Below are 18,709 nucleotides of genomic sequence, written 5' to 3'. Positions count from 1 at the left end.
TGATTGGCTGTGAGGAACCACCGCCAAAGCGTCACTTCCGGCGGAAAAGGACGCGGGAGATTCGATTGGAAGGCCCCTGGCTCGTCGCTAAGTCCCAAGAGTCTGCACTAACGAGCGCTTCCCGGGCAGGCCTCGGTCTTCTGCCTCAGGTGAGGAGCTGTGGGAAGAGATTCTCGTGGCGCGCAAAGGGCGAGACTCCTAACGAGGTCCTCAGTATCGTTACAAATGAGAACTAGAGCATTCTGTGTTGTTTTTTTCAGGAGTTAGGCTTTTCTGTAAAAGGATCCTGAGTAAAGAGGAAAAAGTTGAGTCATTTAAATTTTAGGCGGTGCTGTTGATAGAGTTCAGCGAGCGTTTACTCAGCATTTACTAAGCTATCGAGCTAGATGTGGGTGAGCGTGTGGAACCGGTAACACAAAGAGGAAAAGTACTACTCCAGCTTTTGAGGTGCTCAGAGATAGGGATTTTAGCAGGCTATGCCGAGTACGGCGTGCCGAAAAGGGGTCTTTTCCAAACTGCTTTGATGGCCTAGAGGGAGAAGTGCTTATCAGTGTGCTCAAACCGAAAACTTCAAAGCTTTCTTGATTCCTTCCTTATCTCATATTCAGCTAGTCATCACCAGCCTCTTGAATATCTCGAATCCATACAATTCTCGCCACTTTTTACACCAAGACTGCTACATAGGTAGGTGACCAGCCTCCCAGCTGGCTCTCATTTCGATCCTGTTACTTTCCAATCTAGTCTCCACATTGCCAGGCTACATGATAAGTCGCAGATCTGATCAGGGCACGCCCCGTTTAAAACCTTTCCTTGCCTCCTGTTTGCCCTCAGGTTTAAGTCTAAACTCCTTCACATATTTTAACAGGGCCCTTCTTGTCTAGGCTTTTCCTACCTCTCCAGCTTTGTTTTTCACCACTCTAGCCCTAGGCTCCAGCCCTAGGAAATGTTGAGTTCCTCAAGTGCACTAACCCACCTCACCTCCATACCTCTTCTAACCCCATCCCCACTTTGGCCAATTCTTACTGCTTCCTTAACTTTCACTTTATTAAGACTTTTAAGTCAGAAAGCCTTTCCTGACTTGCAAGACTGGGTCACAAAGTACCCAGTAGTCATTGCAAATAGTTTTAAGTGCCTCCCTTTGCCAAGAATTACCAGGTACTGGGATTACAATGGTGAACAAGTTAGATTCCTCACCAAATAGAACTTAAACCTTTGCCTTGCTCTTTGATGGATGGAGTTAAGGATAACAGGTTAGGTTGGTCTGGGATGGCCTCTCTGAGGTCTTAAAACACAAAATTCAGCCAAGTAAATTTAAAAATCTAATTAGCTTTATTAAATGATCCAGGTAGCATGCTACCTAGCAAGTAGAAGGAAGCTCAGAAGAGTTGTACAAAATAGAAGGTTTTTATAGGAAAGAGGGTGGGGTGAGAAAGTTATTAGCAAAAGAAAGGATTGTTCCAAGCAAGGTCACTTTCCCTCTGGGGGAAGAGTGGTGAGTCTTATGCTGATTACGTTTGATAAGATGGAGAGAGCTCTTGGTGGCCTTGATCCAGAAAATCCCTTAGTGACCAGTTAAGACAATATTTCTGAGGGAGGTTGAAAACTGCAATTAGATTAGGTATTAAGCGCCAGTTTGGGGACTCTGCATAAATGACTCCATTTGGGGTCTGTGGTTTTCTTTTTAACAGAGGAGTTGACAGCGTAAGGCCTAAAAGATGAGAATGATCCAGCCATGCAATAGAGAAAAGGAGGAACATTCCAGAATGAATAGGTTGTACAAAGGCCCTAAGGCAGGAAAGAGCTTGGCATCTGAGTGTTCAAGAACTTAAGGAAAGACTAGTGCTGCTTGGAACATATTCAGAAAGGATAGGTCGTGAGATGGGCCTTGAGAGATGAGCCGGGACAAGATCACACAGTTAAGAGGCTAAAGCAGCTGCAGAAGCAACAGGTGATTAAGATGGTGGCAAAATATATGGGTGGAAGTGGATGTTGGTTTTAAGATACAGAAATAGATCCAAGGACATACAGATGGGAATAATGTGGGACTTGAGGGGAAAAAGAATTAAAGATGATTCCTAGGTATCTGACCTGACTTAACTGGTTGAAGAGTAGTACCATCGCCGAGATGGAGAAAACTGTAAGAAAAGAAAGTGATATTTGTCTGATTGGACCAGGGGCCCCCAGATGTGGGGCAATGATCAGGTAGAAACCAGTGTCACAGGCAGTGAAAGGATTCACCCAAAGCGGCACGAAGGAGATAAAAGTTTATTGAATACACCACAAGGGAGCGGCAGGCAGGACAGCAAAGGAGAGACCCTCTGCCGAGAGAGTGAGTGGGTCTGTATTTAAAGGGGGGAAGGTGGGACACCTGGGTGGCTCAGTGGGTTAAGTGTCTGGTTTCAGTTCAGGTCATGATCCCAGCGTCCTGGGATCAAGTTCCACGTTGGGCTCCTTGCTCAGCAGGGAGCCTGCTTCTCCCTCTGCTTCTGCTGTTCCCCTTGTTTGTGCTGTCTCTCTCTGACAGATAAATAAATAAAATCTTTTAAAAAATGAATAAAGGGGGAAGATGAGGAGATGTGGCAATGTATGGAATTTTCCCTTTTTGGTAACTGTTCCTGGTTCTAAGTAGCCCGTTGGTCTGTTAGGGCCTATGGATATTTTGAGGTAGGTGGCCTGATGGGCATGTCTGTATTCAGCCGGTTGGTCACTGCAGGCCCTTTTGCCTTGCTCTTCATTCAGCTGCTCAAGCCTGTTCTAAAAGCAGTCTCTACAAAGAAGTTTAAGAGGAAACTAAGAATTCAAGTTTTTTACCTATTACAACTTGAGATGTCTATGAGACATCAAAATAGTTGGCTGTCCATAACTGTCCCCTCCATGTGGAAGTCTGGAGCTTGCAGATATTTTATGTACCTTTGTGTCACTTCCTAGTAGTTACACATTGTCTTAGACAACAGTTTATAAATGCCCTGAACACAAGAGCCTGTGTTTTCTATCTCTAACTCTATCCTCCCCATCCCTAAAATAGTACGTCATCTACCACAAATTCAGTGGACAAACTGTGTTGTACTAAGAGTTTCTTTGGTGATTCTTGGGGTTTTTGTGGTTGTTGTTAGGGTTTATTTTATTTTAAATAGGCTCCACACCCAACATGGGGTTTGAACTCATGACCCTGAGATGAGGGTCATGTGCTCTACAGACTGAGCCAGCCAGCTGCCCCTTCTTGGGTAGTGTTTTAAATGTATTTTTCACCAATATTTCTCCAAATAAAAGAGGGGGGTTTTTTTGTTTAATTTTCTGTTTCCTGCCTTCTCATCCCTTTCTAGAATTTTCTGTTAATGTCAGTAAGTCATTTCTCAAGGAGTTGTTATAACTACTTTTAGAAAAATTAGAAAAAGTATGCACCCTTGAGAGTGACCATTAGGTCGTTTTATTGAACAACTCAAAATAGTTGAGGCCTCTTGGCCTGTATAATATGAAACAGGAATCTGAGAGCAACAAGGTGACAGATTTTCTTGCACAGCAAGAACAGTTTTGGGAGTATAGAGGCTGCCCCGAGATGGCATGAAGACTATTTTAAAAAGCAATCGAAACCCAGCAGATTCAGGAAAAGCTCTTTACTTCCCCTCCCACCCCCATAACTGCCTAAAAAGAATTTAGATAGAAGACCTCATCCAAGAAGAGAGCTATCACCACACATATCTACATTGTGATATATAGTAAAATACAATAGAAAGGAGAAGCCTAGCAAGGCTGGTTCAGTCAAAGTCCTCTCTTATTCCCATTGTTTCTTAATGGCCCAGCAATCATTTGTTTACCAAACATTTACCCTTTTTTACTTTTTTCTGAGGATTGCATGCCTTCCCTTGGAAGTCCTGGACCCCTACCCACTTCTACTTAGTTTAGGATGACATATGTACCTTAATTTGCCTGACTGTCTTTGGATTTTTCAGGTCTGTGTGGATTCCCTGTTAGGTACACATGCTATTATATTTGATTTTCTTGTTAACTGTCTCATATTTTGATTCTTAGTGGAGCTAAAAGAACCTTGAAGAGGACAGGAATTCTTGTCCTCAGCAATGTTGAACAGTTAAGTTTTTCTCCATGATCGAACATTTAATAAGAATCATTCTAGATTTTCTAGTCTAGCCCAGAGGAGAAAAAAATTACATCAGTGTATATACATATAGGGGCATGGTTTTTCATATTAAGGCGCCTTTTAGGAAATTGGTAGTGAAGGAGTTTAGCTAAAAGGTCCCCAGATAATAGAGCAAAGATTTACAAAGTTATCTGAAAGGGACTGTAATGCTCTCAGGCTTTATGATTTAACTGTAACCATATTAATCTCAAGTGTTGTTCACCATCACACAGCCTCAGTGGCTAGGCCAGTGATTTTCAAGTGTGGGCAACATAAGCACAAATTTCCATGCAAATTCTCAGGCCCTCGTCCCAGATTTACTGAATCAAACTCAAGTTGGGGCCCAGAAGTCTGTTTTATCAGGCCCTCTAGGTGATTTTGATGCACACTAAAGTTTGAGAACCACTTGGCGAGTATGAAAATGGATGGTAATTAATGAGTTATGTATCTGGGCCCATTGACAAAACCGTCTCTAGAGAGAAAAGGACGCATCAGCTGTATTAGCCTGATTCCATTAAAATATTTGATTCACCTAACGCCCCTTCTTAAAGCAACTTTCTCTTTATAATTTGGCTTAACATATCGTTATACCCAAAAGAAAATGTGGGTTTAAGATGTGTCCCTTCCTTGTGACTGGAATTTTTCATGGTAAATTAGTAAAGCATCTTTGGATATGGTTTAGATCCCCATATAACTTGATTAGAAAGAAAGCAAGTATTCCATGTTAAATACTGGACCCCAAGTATTTTAATAAATCTAAGTCAGAGTCTTCTTCATTCTTGGACATTCCTGGGAAATCTTCTGGGACTTCAAAACCTCCCTGAGGCCCTAATTAGTTCCCATCAACCTATCCAAATATGCACATTTCTCCCCCTCTATCTCGATCTTCTTGTTTCTATTTTTATGTGTGAGACATTGAGAGGACCCAAGATTTTCTTTGTATTTCTGAGTTGTCTACCTTGTATTTTTATTATATTTATTGATTTTTTAAAGTATAAAAGTAATACATTTTCAAAGTACTTTAAACATATAAAGAAAATAAATATCACCTTCAATCTGACAACCCTGTGAAAATAGTTTTCAAAAAAAGATTGTGTATTTGCCTAACTATTCTCCCTCCTCCAAGCTAAGACTAGATTAGTCCCCTTATTATATTTTCTCATGGGATTATGTACATTTATAGAATTTGCCACATTGTCAGTTAAATTTTTTATGTGATTATTGTCCATTTTGCCCATCACTTATCCCCAATACCTGGTAATTAGCAGCTGCACAATAAATAACTGATAAATTGAATTGGAATATGATTTACTGGCTGTGATGGAGCTGAAAAAATTAAATGTTTTATCACCATCCTTCCCAATAAAATCAAGAAGAAAAATAAATTGCAAGAGATACTCTACAGGAAATTGTTCCCAAGTCCATTGTAAGGTTTTCGTAACTTTGGTATTTACTTGTTCCTGATGCTTCATTCAGTTCTCCATCAAACATGAATTCACCATGCTGCAAGTCAAGCAGTAGAGAGAGAGAGATAAACTACAATGACAAGTATCGTAAACAAAATACTATGAAAACAGCAAAAAGAATAACAGTGACTGCCTGAAAGGATCTTACTGGATTTGTATCCACCAGAAAATTAATAAGAAGCCTTTTTCCATCTTCTGGGGCTTACCAGGTGAAACACAAATAGTAAAAATAGTTTACTGACCTTTTTCATTTTAGTTCTCAAATTGGCCATTAAGTTGTAAATACTGTAGTTTTTTAAGACATACTTATTTGATCCACTAGAGGGCAATAGACCCTTAAAGACAATTTAACCAACTTTACTTTAAAAATACAGCAATTAGTACTTGCACAATTAATTTAGAAATTAATCCCAAATATTTCCGCTTGTGTTTTTCATTTGTTGGTGAGCTGTCTGCCCAACTGGACAGTAAGCATCTTATTTTTCATTGTTTCCCCTACAACATTTAGCACAGTATTCTAGTTATCTTTAAGGTTTAATCCATTTCGTTAAGTTTGAATTTTGCAAAAGTTCTGTAATGAGTATGATTTGATAAATGCCCATATAGTTGTGGTACAAAATAAAATTTTATTTTAGAGCCCTAAAGAAGATAGTCTCTGCTCATTATATGACCTCAATTAAGGGGGGGAAATGAAAATGAGGATATAATGCAAATGATTAAGTTTTAAATAAGGTACTATATATGAAACTACTCTGTGCCCTGTGATGTATATACAAATATAAGATTATTTTGTGATTTGGTAAAATTGTGTTTTATATTTAATGGTATATGGTAAAACCAGCTTGGGAAGAAGAAAGCTGAAGATCAGGATGGAAGTTAACAGCTGAAGTTCAGATCAACAGTTTTTGAGCTCGGCCTTGGGAATATAATGAGGTGGTCCTTCTAAGATCTTACCTTGTTCCAGGAGAAAACATTAAACAGCTAAGTTTATTATGATGTGATAAGTGGCAAGTTAAAAAGTAGGGTTCTTTACCGGGGAAAGCTTCCTGGAGAAGGCGGCCCCTAAGAAGACTTCTTAAAGAAGAATAAGCATTAGCCAGGAAAGTAAAGTAACATTTTAGACAGAGGAAGAAGGAAAAGAAGCAAAGGCAGAGAAATGTAAAACATATTGTAGTAGGGAAGAGAACAAGGGATACAACTCCGATTATTTTTTTGTGTTCTCTTAAGCATAAATTACTAACACGTGAAGAATGAGAGAGAACCAAGAAAAAAGGCATTAAGGAGAATAAAATCAAATGGAGATGACTAGACAAAACAAATGGTCAGATCTCTTTGTTAATAGTGGAAGACTTTTTAAATGGTCTTTAAATTAAAAAGGAAGGAAATCCTATTATGTTGCATATACCTACTCTTATAAAATTTTTTCTTAAATTGCAAAATTCTGCTTATAGTTTTTTATTCGGTGAATATTGATTAAGAACATACTTTGTGCTATGCACTGGGGTATATAGTAGAACACAAGATAGACCACATCCCTTTCTTCAAGGAACTTTCAGACTAGTAGGGGTAGAACAAACAAAAATAAGATGATATGTGCATTTTCATGGTTGGATATATCACAAGCAGGATTAGTACTATGAAGGAATAAAATGGGTGATGTCAAAAACTAAGAGGAAAGGTGTGTCTACTTAAGATAAAGTGGGGTTCTCTAAGGGGTTATATTAGAGTTATGGATAGAAGGATGAGAATGAGCCAACTATTTGAAGAATACTCTAGGCAAAGAGAAAAGCACAAAATCCTGAGAAGAGAAATTAGTGTGTTAGAGGAGCAGAAAGAAGGCTAGCATGCATTGAATTGCAGAGATTAAGCAGGAGAGTGTTAAAAGGTGACGTAAGGAGGTGGGGCTAGATGACCAAGAGCCTCATAGGCCATTGTAAGGAACTGAGGCTTCATTCTAAATAGCAAAATTTTAAGCAGATGAGAAACGACATTTTTCAGGTAGGGAGCTTTGCCCAACTCTATCTCCCAAAGCTCATAGGTAAGTGTACTGCCATGTTGTACCCTTCCCCAAACTGGATTTTAGAGGAGATATAGAGGGAGGAAGATGCCTTTGCTGACCTACATTCCATCATTTGTTGTGTTGGAAATAAACAAGCTTAGACGCACTAGAGCAGTATTTTGTGGCCTTCCTGTCTTCCCCTTGTATTCCATTCACCTACTCTACTTTGTCCTTAGAGATTGCCATGTGACCTAGATGACAACAAAATTTGGGAATACGTATCTTCCTACAGTAGAACCTTACTAGTCATGTATCCTAAGGGTCCCAAAACAAAGATGACAACAAAGAATTAGGATTAGTTTTTTTTATTTTTTCTATGTTCTCTTTAATAACATAGGTTAGTGATTTATATAAATCCCTTTATGTTTCTTCTTTGCAAGTTTTCATCTTACTGCCTAGGTGGTAAGATTTTATTTTCACAGAAATGTTTTGATTGATAGAATTGGTATCGTTTTAGATTTCCCTTCCATAGTCACCACATTTCTACATTTATGTCTTCCTTAGGAAGAGCTATATTTAAGATTCTATTGTGATTTTTAGACTAACTTCCACTTTGTTTGATTTTGCCAGTCACAGGAACAGTCGCACCCATTTTCAGAAATTGAAACCTTTGCCATGTGTTTACAAATGAAAAATTTATTGATATAGGTCTGTCTTAAACATGTACAGAGACTTTTATTTCAGAGCATTTATATTATGCTATACATAAGCTAATCAATTTTTTAAATTTTGATGAACCAACATTTGACTTTTTAAAAAGAAGTTTAAAAAGAAGAGAACATTGCTGTTGTTCTACTTCTATTAGTGTTTTATACAAGGATCTGAAAGCACTTTGTACTCTCTTTTGACCATGTAACATTTTTAGTTTTCTGTTTGCAGAATCAGAATTGTCTTTTTTTTCTTCAAGTTGTCTAAAAATATATACACTGAAATCTAATAAAGTGATTTTTTTTCCAGCCTAAAAGAACCATTACCCAATTTAGGTTCTTTAAAAGAATCACGTAAGTTTATTTAAGTTCCTTCCTGTTAATGGAAGAAAAAAGTTCTTAGAGCTCTTCTAAAGATGTGAAAAGGGCTAAATGATATCATTCCTGAAATACAGGGATGCAGCATTTATTCAAAAACAGAATATTTGTTTGAGCTACCTGTTTTAAATCTTATTTTGTTACTATTAATACTTCCAATTAGGCAGAAAAATAAAATGAGTTTTCCAATATCTTGACACTTATCACAAAAAACATCTATTCACTTTACAGTGGAGGCTAAGTTGTTTTCCTAAGAAATGAGTTATGTACATACAGTTGAAGATTTGCCATTCATCCCGTGGCTATTTTGTTTTGCAGGCCACAGTGAGAACATATGAATAGAGGAAGAAAATTTCTTCTGGCCTCAGTTCTTGCTCTCCAGAATTCCAGTTTTATATATCCTTCATGTCAGAAGTGCTTGTCTCGGATAATCCTGGTCTCCAAAAGGTAAAAGTAAAGTCTGTAAGCATGAGAGAGGAAATACATGTGTACACTGTAGATTTCCTACAGCTCAGGGGCAGATAAGGATTAAATTCACCGGGGCACCTGGGTGGCTCAGTCAGTTAAGCATCTGACTTTGGTTCAGGTCATGATCTCAGGGTCCTGAGATGGAGCCCTCCTACAGGCTTCGTGCTCAATGGGGATTTTTGCTTGTCCCTCTGCCCCTCCCCCCACTTGTGCTCACGTGCATTCTCTCTTTCTCTCTCAAATAAATAAATAAATAAAAATACTTGGGGCACCTTGGTGGCTCAGTAGGTTAAATGTCCAACTATTGGTTTCAGCTCAGGTCATGCAGGGAGTCTGAGTTTCTCTCTCCTCCTCTGCCCCTCCCCCCACTTGCAGGCACGCAGGCGCGCTCTCTCTCGCAAATAAATAAATAAATCTTTCCTTAAAAATACTTTCTCTCTACCTAGAGGAGAGAATATATAGTTATAGTAAGTACTTGGTAGTATATAAGTAAGAATAGCCTGCCAGCAATATTCTTAGTCAAGTTCACATTTAATAGAGAGGGATTAGCAGTTCCAGCCCCTGTCTAGACTAAGGGATCCTTCTAGTAGTTATCACTGTTCTTTTATTGAGCCATTCTCTCAAGCATTCATTTGTAAACTCAAAAACACCCTGTTTGTGTTATTCATCATTAAATCTGTGTTATTCATCATTAAATCCTTAGCATCCAGTCCAAAGGTCTAGTTCATAGAAAACACACAGAAAATGTTTAAGTAAGTGAATAAATGACAATATGATAGTGTTTATAAGTATACTTAACTGCAGTATATCATGGTGATTAAAAAGCATAATTCCCTGGCGCCAAACTCCCAACCCTGTCACTTGAATTATCTGGGCTTCAAAATGGGGAAGGTAATATCTGCCTCATAGGGTTGTTATAAGGATCTAATGAATTAATGTACACAAAATGCTTAGAACATTGTGTGGTACATAATCAGTAGTCTATACGTGTGAAATATTTTTTAAATTGTTTTGTTTTTGTTTTTTACCAAGTCATTTCTTATCAAGATAATCTGCAACAAAAATTTAGGTTGAACAATATTGCCATTGTTGCCTCTTTAGCCTGGTAATAACAATAGATAACATTAATGAATGTTTACCATATGCTAAGCACTATGCTGGGAGCTTTATATCTTTTAATACAATAGCTCCATGAGTGATGCTTTTGTTAATGCCAGCCTTCAAAGGAGAAAAATAAAGCTTAGAAACTTAAGTAACATGCCCCAAATCACACAGCTAGCTAGTTAGTGGCAGGAACATTCAAGCCTAAACAATTTGGCTGCTGTCTACATTCATAATCACTATATTACCTTCAAATTAGCAGTGGAATTTGTATCCAGAATGACATCACTGCCCCCTCTCTTTCCCAGAGTTTAAGATTCCCTGGATAAGGGAGCTCTGATTGAACAATTTAGGTATACAACAGATTGAGCAAAGAAGGAATTATGAGGATCCAGCTGTACTTAAGTCAGACTTTAAAGAAATTTGCAAACTATAAAACAATGCCACTCTCTTGACACTAATTTTTTTTATTTCATAACACATAATTATTTTTCATAAAAGTAAGGTTTTTTTGGTTAACCATGCAATGAATCTATTATATGAGTGAATTAATAAATATTTTTTATATTTCTCAATTTCTTATTTTCATTTAATTTCTCATATTTAGTTAAAAATATAGGTAGGTATTAGCCACATAGACAAAAGCTCTCTGGTATTCTCAGTGATTTTTAAGAATATAAAGGGTCCTGAGGACAAAAAATTTGAAAACTGCTGTTCCATAACAAATGACATTTTGGAAAATAGGGGTGCCTCTAGAAATTAAATCAGAGGACTGTGATTTGAATGTTTTCTCTACCCTGACTTCTCGAAACGTGGTCTGAGAACAGCTATATGTATCAGCATCATTGGGGAGCTTATTTGAAATGTAGAATCTTGGGCCTTGTCCCAAACTTAATGAATCAGAATCTTTATTTTAACAAAGTAAACAAGATATTTACCCCCATTTACAAATGGAGCATTTGAGGTGAATTTTATGATCCCAATCTAAGGATTTCAATTCTTATCCTGCAGTTTTTTCCTCAGTGATGTCTTATGAGAACTATAAGAACTATAAGGCTAATAATGAACTATCTTGCAAGTAGAGAGTACCAGTGATAATCTAACAAAAACTAGGTTTGTTAGTGCATATACCACTAAATTATATATTTTTTAATATGTATATATTATTATAATATTTAACATACTATGTATAATCCAAGAGGAATAAAGTTAGATTAAAATAAATAAATGTTGGGGCGCCTGGGTGGCACAGCGGTTAAGCATCTGCCTTTGGCTCAGGGCGTGATCCCGGCGTTATGGGATCAAGCCCCACATCAGGCTCCTCTGCTAGGAGCCTGCTTCTTCCTCTCCCACTCCCCCTACTTGTGTTCCCTCTCTCGCTGGCTGTCTCTATCCTGTCGAATAAATAAATAAAATCTTTAAAAAAATAAAAAAAAATAAATGTTAGTACGGAGTAATTAGTCTAGAGCTTTTTAAACTTTAATACGTGTACAAATCACCTGAGTTGCTTAAAAACATTTGTAAACTGCAAAATGCTGATACGTATTTTTCTAAGATTTGCTAAGAGCTTTACATTAGACCTGAATGTCTTCTTAATACATAAGGGTAAGGTTAGATGAATGGATTGGCATGGAGCCATTTTCACTGTGGCAAAAAATAATAATAATTAGCACAGATTTAGCGATGGTGAATCAGTAACTTATACAAAGGATTAACTCTTTGTTCGGAGTAGTCACCTTGTGAGCTATGGATTTTAGGCTCCCCCTAGTGGCTTTCTGCAGTAATCAAAATTATACAACTATCTCTAACATTTTCTATTTGCATTTTGCCACTCATTTTTAAGCCAGATCATTAGGGACATGAAGGAAGAATTAAGTCCTGGGATTAACCATTATCCTAAGATGTATTAAGAGGTCAGTTTGCTAAATTAAGAACATGAAAAATGGCTATCAGAGTTATAAGACATTGCAGACAACTAGAAAGGAGGGAAACACTAAGTAGAAGTGACAGTAATCATCACAGTATTTAATATAATTACAAGGAAGAAGCAGACTGACACATTAATTTGGCAAGATCTGCACTAGATCCTTCCTGACTTTTTTCTGTTCTTTTTTTTTTAAGAGTTTATTGAGAGAGAGTGTGTGTGTGTGAATGCATGTGCATGCACATAGTGGTGGGAGGGAGGGACAAAGGGAGAGGGAAAGAGAAAATCTCAGACTCCCTGCTGATCCCAGAGCCTGACCTGGGGGTGGATCTCACCACCCAGAGATCATAACTTGAGCTGAAATCAAGAGTCTCACGCTCAGTTGACTGAGCCACCCAGGTGCCCCTCTTTATTTCTTTCTTATACTTTGTCACATTTAATTCTTCAACCTTGTTTGTTTGTTTGTTTTACAAATTAGAAAATCAAGGTTTAAGTAATTTGTAACCATTCCAAGACCAGACCACTAGTACGGAACAGTAGAGTTACAGTTGACCACAGTAGTTTTTGACAAGAAAGCCTTTGGCCATAATTATATATCCCTTTAAAAAGATGTTTCACACCTAATTTCAGTAACCTAATAAATTCTCAGCATATTCCAAAGAATTAAAGAAAGTACAGGTTATTCTTATATGGTGAGAAAAAGAAAACTAGGTACTTTGTATATAAATATTTATTGAATGTTTCAAGATTATTCATTATTCTCTTAACAGATACTGTTCTCTTAACAAAAGATAGACACTAAACATCAGGTCTTCTGTTGGTGTGGTCCTCATTTCGTTGTTTACTTTGCCCCCCAATTCCAGACTATAATAAGCCTCAATTTGTTAATTGTAATTTAGCTACCTAAAGAATATCTTTCTTCCTCCCTTCCCTCTCTCTCTCTCCCTCTCTCATGTGCAGTTTTTCTTTGTTATTTTTTTCCTTTTTTTAAGTAGGCTCCATGCCCATTGTGGGGATCAGACTCACTACCCTGAGATCTAGAGTTGCATGCTCTACTGGCTGAGCCAGCCAGGCGCTCTTTCTTCAGTTTTCTATCAATTTGGTGCTATTTCATTTAAGTCAGTAAAAGTAGTTGTTATGAATAGAGAAGATGAAAAGATGCTGACCTGAAATCATTTAAGAATATGTTATATAAGTAAATTCGTACACAAAATGTAATTTTTAATCTTTACTTTTCCAGATTTATTTTCCATAGTATAAAAAAAATTAGTAAACATCTCTATAGTTTTTTTTTTTTTCCTCCACTCTTCCAGGTCTCGTTGTCCAAAATGTGGCTCTACTGGTAAAGCTGAAAATGCCAGTTACAGATACAAACTTTCCTTAAAAGTTGCAGAATCAAACAAATTGTTTGGCATTACTGTATTTGGAAGCTGCTTAGATGCATTTTTTGGTCTTACAGCCACTGGTTTGCACAGGTAAAAATATTTAAAGCATTTTTTTTCCTAGCTACTCCTTTAGTATATCAGTAGAATTTGAAGATATGTGTTTCTAAGGTAATATGCATTTAGTTGAAAGATAATCACTTGACCTCAAATCATTGGTTCCTTTAAAAGATAATCAAATAAATAGAAAGGTATTTATTTCCTGATTACCTATTGTGATGATATTAAACCAAACTCCTTTTATTCAGGGCAACTAAGCTGTCCTAAAAATATTAGTTTACAATAATCCAGATTAGAGGAATATAAGATAAGAAAGTTAAATTGTTTCAAACTAAAGGATTATCCAAACCAAGGTTAGCTTTCAAGTAGCCAAAGCCCCTTAAGATGGAAGAAGCATTGAGGGAATATTTGCATGTCGGAGGTTGAAAATTTGTCATTTCTCTCACTTGCATTGCAACTTCCTCTGCATAGTTTGACCTATGAAGGTGTCCTGAGATGTAAGAATGATACAAGCAATTAAAACTTTTTCTTCCCTTCCATCTTCTACTCTCCTCCCCTAATCACTTGACAGAAGAAATCTCTGTCTGTTTCCTTGTAGTTGAGAGCCAACAGGATTATCAAAGGAGGAAAGACTTCCTTCTGCTTTGAGGGCTAAAGATCCCACTGCTATTCCTATTGCCACTTTTGGAATAAATGCTGGGTCTGATTACTAGAGAGGCATCTACTTTATACACACTTGATCATTTTTTACTTTCTAAGCTATGGGAAACTAGAGGGAGCAAAATGCCTACCTTTTTAAGTCCTTTTTTTTTTTTCTATATATAACTCCAAAGGTTTATGCTGCATTTTCAAACTAATTGTATTTTTTTTGTGGCAAGTTAAAATTTCAAAGCTTTTGTCTTCACATTTTTAATTTTCTTTCCAATCAAGGTACATTCAGGATCCTAATGAAATTTCAGAAACACTGGACAGTGATGCAATTCGGAGCCTATTAACTAAAGCAGTTGAAATTTGCTTTGTTGGACAAAGCTTTATTTTTGGAGTGACGGTAATTGAGACTAGCTTTCTTTTTAGTATTTTGTTAACATTTCCATTGTAATAAAATAATTTGAATTTTCTGAATAGTCTTTAGGAGTCATAAATGTGAGGGTCTGTAGAAGCACTTTAAACTATGTAAAAATAGGCTAAATGTGATCTGTTAAAACAACATGTGTGACAGCTTCCTCTTTCAAAAGTGAGAAGAGCCCAGTTCAAATTCTTTCAGAGCTTTACAAATCTAAATTTATTTTAAAGTCAGAATAATTAGATATTTTGTTTTGATATTTGGTGTTTATTTCACTCTCCAAATTTTGTTTCAATTCTGTAGTAAAACTTGTTATCAACTCTTTATTAGTTTGAGTTTATCATCTGTAAAAGGAGGAGAGAACTAACATGGAAAGCAAAGTATCTGAGTATTGGTTACTCTAAGAACAGGTGGGAAGGATGGTCTTAAATAATTACAGAAGTGATTGTAGAAGTTATAAGAATATACTGACTCTGGAGGAATAATCGTTTTCTGTCTCACCTATGCTAAAGGGAACAAATGGAAATTTTGCCCACACTTGAGTCAAGGTTTCATGGAATAGAGCATTCCACAGCTGAACATTGAGAAAAACTCAAAGTAACAGTGAAATCAGGAGCTACAGAGCTTTTTGTTCTTGTTGCTGCTGCTGCTGCTGCTATTAAAATCTTAGCTGGTTTATGTTCTTTTTTTAGTGAGTGTGAACTTTTCCTTAAACATTCTATTGAGAAATATAATAGTAGGTACTATTGAGCAACTACTGTTTGCTTAGCACTGCAGTTTTTCTTGTGTTATTGATAATAAAATAGTCCTGCATATTTATCCTTATTTTATACATGAGAGAACTGAGGTTCAGAGAAGTTAAATAATTTGTCCAAAGCCCCAACACTAGTAAATGTTAGAACCAATCTCTTTACTCCAACGTTTATTTCTATTACTTATGCTACTCTACCTATAACACTATAGGAATTGAAATTATAGGGGTAGGAGTTATAACTGTGTCTCTTTTAACCCTGTTTCACCTTTGAGTCAAAGGAAGAAATTTTTGTTCTCATTTAAATTCATTTACTTCTTTCACAGAATTTTGGAAACCGACATGGACAAGGTTCAGATTCCAATAACTTCTTAAAGCAATGCTCTGACCACAAGAGAGAAGTTACAGCATTAGTAGCTTGCCAGATTGTTCTACCAGACCCAGGTGTTTCAGGCTTCTCTGTCATTGACTATTTCCATCAGCTCTTGCAGCTTTCTGATTTCAGGAAACTTGATAGTGGCTCCCAGGCATCAAATAGCCACTTACTTGGTTCAGAACACACAAATAGTGATCTCAGCAACATCTGTGGCCCTGACAGCAGTTCTTGTTTTTTCAAGTCCCATAGCAGAGATAATTTTTCAAGATTCTGGCAGGCATCACTTGAACTCACTTCCATTCTTTCAAACCTAACAAATGATGATATTTCAGCTTCAGAACAAAGGAAGGCCATTGGTACTCTTCACCAGAACAGAAAGTACATCTCTTTTGTGGAGGCGCCAGGTTCCAGTAGCTGCCGTGATGCCTTTCAGGGTTCTTGGAGCCTTGTTTCATACATGGATAAAAAGAGTACAGCACAGAAGTTGGGTGAAGAACTTGGCTTACAAGCTTATCAGCCCATTGCAGTCCGTACCAATCATGAAATCGGAGTTACTGACTCTAATTTTTTCCCTTTGAAAATGCAAGAGCCCCTGGAGTCAAATAATAAAGCTAGCCTTCAGGAGAGATCTACGTGTTGTCCACCTTCATCACTCAGACTTAAAGAGATAGCTAGTAGTTCCCAGGACTGTGACCCTGAGATTTGGGATGATCTGCCATTCTCTGAAAGCCTGAATGAGTTTCTGGCAGTTGTCGAAAGTGAAATTGCTATAACCCAGACAGATGCCAGTAGTAGGAAATGTCATCTAGATCATGACATCAATAGATTACATGCAGACCACAGCAGGTTATCTATGACTTCCCAGAGAACTACTGGAGCCATGCACACCTCGCCTGTAGCTTTAAGATCATCTCAAGCAACCGTCAAAGCAAGCTGTAGCAAAGATAACTTCCTTTCCCACTGTGAAGCAAATCCAAGTCCTAGTGTTCAGGAGTCACAGTCAAATAACGCAGCAGAGTCTGTCTCTATAAGTAGTAATGGAAGTGATATTTCTGAATATTTTCCGCCAAATACTTATCTGTCAGCTCTATTTCCATCTTCAAAAGGTTCAGGAACAACAGGTACTCTTAAGTCTACCAGAATTCCACCACGTAGGGCTAAAATTTCATTTAGGAGCAATACTTCAGAAAGTGACCATTCTCATCTCAATAGCAAATATTTCAAAAGATGTGGGGAAAAATCACTTTCAGAAATGAGTGAAAAGTTGGTAACTTTGTGTTCAAGGAGCTATAATAATATTTCTGACCTTTGCAACTTAGAAAATAAACATTATAGGTGGCCAAAGAACCAAGGTGACAGTTTTAGAATCTGCAGGAAACTTACATATCCTTTAGAAGCACTTTGCAGTAGTCCAAATAGAAGTACAAATACACTGAAAGAAATGCCTTGTGGACATATCAACAATAACTTAACACAGAACTATTCTGGTCATGAAGGTAGCTACAATGCTTCTGCCGATCTCTTTGACGATAGTGCTAAAGAAATGGACATTACAACAGAAATTACCAAAAAGTCACAGGATATTTTGTTACAGTGGGGAAACTCTTTGGCAGAAAGTCTTCATACAGAATCAGATTTCTCACTGAGATCACTTCCTGAGAATTCCAGCCACTTTTCACAAAAGTTATCTTTGCAAAGCATATCTGCCTCTGTGTATCCAAGAACATGTTCTTCTCCACCTCATTTTCAGGCAGATTCAGAATATGATTTGGGAGATAGCCAAGACTTTGTTCCATGTTCACAGTCAACTCCAGTTGCAGGATTCCACCAAACAAGAACTCATGGGATGGAAGGAGCTTTCAAAAACTTACTTGCCTTTTATTCGGATCTTGATGTTAACTGTAAAAAAAGAAGGCTTTCCTCTGAAACTGATGTACAACAAGCCACCCCTAGCTGTCCAAACAGTGTGAAGACACCCAGCCAGAAATTCAGGAGCCCTGTTAAACCTGGTATTCCACAACCAGGGGTTTTCAACAATAGTCCTATTGCTGAGTGTTCTGAAACTGATAATGAATGGGTCCCTCCTACTACAAAAAAAGTTTTTCCTTCAGAAATGCTTGGATTCCAAGCCGGGGGTCTAAGGAAATGCTCCGCTGCCTGTGATTCTCCTGATCAAAAAGAGTTACCAAGAAAGAAACTGAAATGTGTCAAACGAAGAAGTTCAGGCTGGCTTTCCAAAGAGTCAGTTTTGGGACTTGGTTCTTGTTCAGAAGTCCAGTGTTGCTTTCCATTTTCAGAAAAGTGGCCACCTTCCGTGCCTGAGTCTAAAAGTGGTTGGTCTCCTGAATTATTTTCATAAAAAGTCAACCTGAACCCAGTTGCTAAGCTTTTAAATGTAGGTCTGTTTGGAAATCTTCGCCTCCTGTGGTATGGAAAGCAATCTTGATTTTTGAAAACTTGAACAGAAGCAGATAGAAAACAGGCATGTAAATCCGTTGTTTTTTCCCCAGTGTTTTGTCCAGAATGCACTCGTTCAAATACTTTGGCACTTTATCTTATTGTTGATTGTCCTTGAGTAATATTGTTAATTTTGCTTGTTAAAAGTATTTGTTAAGATCACATGTACATTCAGAAATAAAGCTTTTGCAAACCAAACTTAAGGTCTAAATTGTTATGCCCAGCTCAGAAAATGCCTGCTATGTATTAGGGCCAACTGCTGTGCTGAATTTGTGATACAAAGCTACGAGATCAGTAATCAAAAGATTTTAGTCTGCTGGGTAAGACAGACATATAATAGACAATTTCAGTACAATGCAGTAAATGCAATGATAGAGTTTTTTAATGGGTACTAAAACATTTATGATGCTATGGGAGCATGGTAGAGAATCAATTAACCCAG

General features: G+C 37.4%; 1 protein-coding gene across 1 annotated transcript; it reads left to right on the top strand.

The window, feature by feature from the left end:
• The first annotated feature begins 52 nt into the window (after positions 1-52).
• On the top strand, positions 53-18,465 carry DDIAS (DNA damage induced apoptosis suppressor). Its single transcript, XM_026518206.4, has 5 exons — positions 53-149; positions 9,004-9,132; positions 13,492-13,653; positions 14,551-14,668; positions 15,761-18,465. Exons 2-5 carry the CDS (start codon positions 9,020-9,022, stop codon positions 18,167-18,169), a joined length of 2,802 nt encoding a protein of 933 aa, XP_026373991.2. The 5' UTR covers positions 53-149; positions 9,004-9,019; the 3' UTR covers positions 18,170-18,465.
• The last annotated feature ends 244 nt before the right edge of the window (positions 18,466-18,709 follow it).

The sequence above is a fragment of the Ursus arctos genome, unplaced genomic scaffold (assembly GCF_023065955.2).
Source record: "Ursus arctos isolate Adak ecotype North America unplaced genomic scaffold, UrsArc2.0 scaffold_22, whole genome shotgun sequence".
Lineage (NCBI taxonomy): Eukaryota > Metazoa > Chordata > Mammalia > Carnivora > Ursidae > Ursus > Ursus arctos.
This window is presented reverse-complemented; position numbering and strand designations above follow the sequence as displayed.

What these genes read in the sequence shown, in the direction of transcription:
- DDIAS (XM_026518206.4), top strand. Translation starts at nt 9,020, where the DNA reads ATGAATAGAGGAAGAAAATTTCTTCTGGCCTCAGTTCTTGCTCTCCAG. An exon ending in ATAATCCTGGTCTCCAAAAG is followed by an intron (nt 9,133 to 13,491) that starts GTAAAAGTAAAG and finishes CCACTCTTCCAG; the next exon opens with GTCTCGTTGTCCAAAATGTG. An exon ending in ACAGCCACTGGTTTGCACAG is followed by an intron (nt 13,654 to 14,550) that starts GTAAAAATATTT and finishes TTTCCAATCAAG; the next exon opens with GTACATTCAGGATCCTAATG.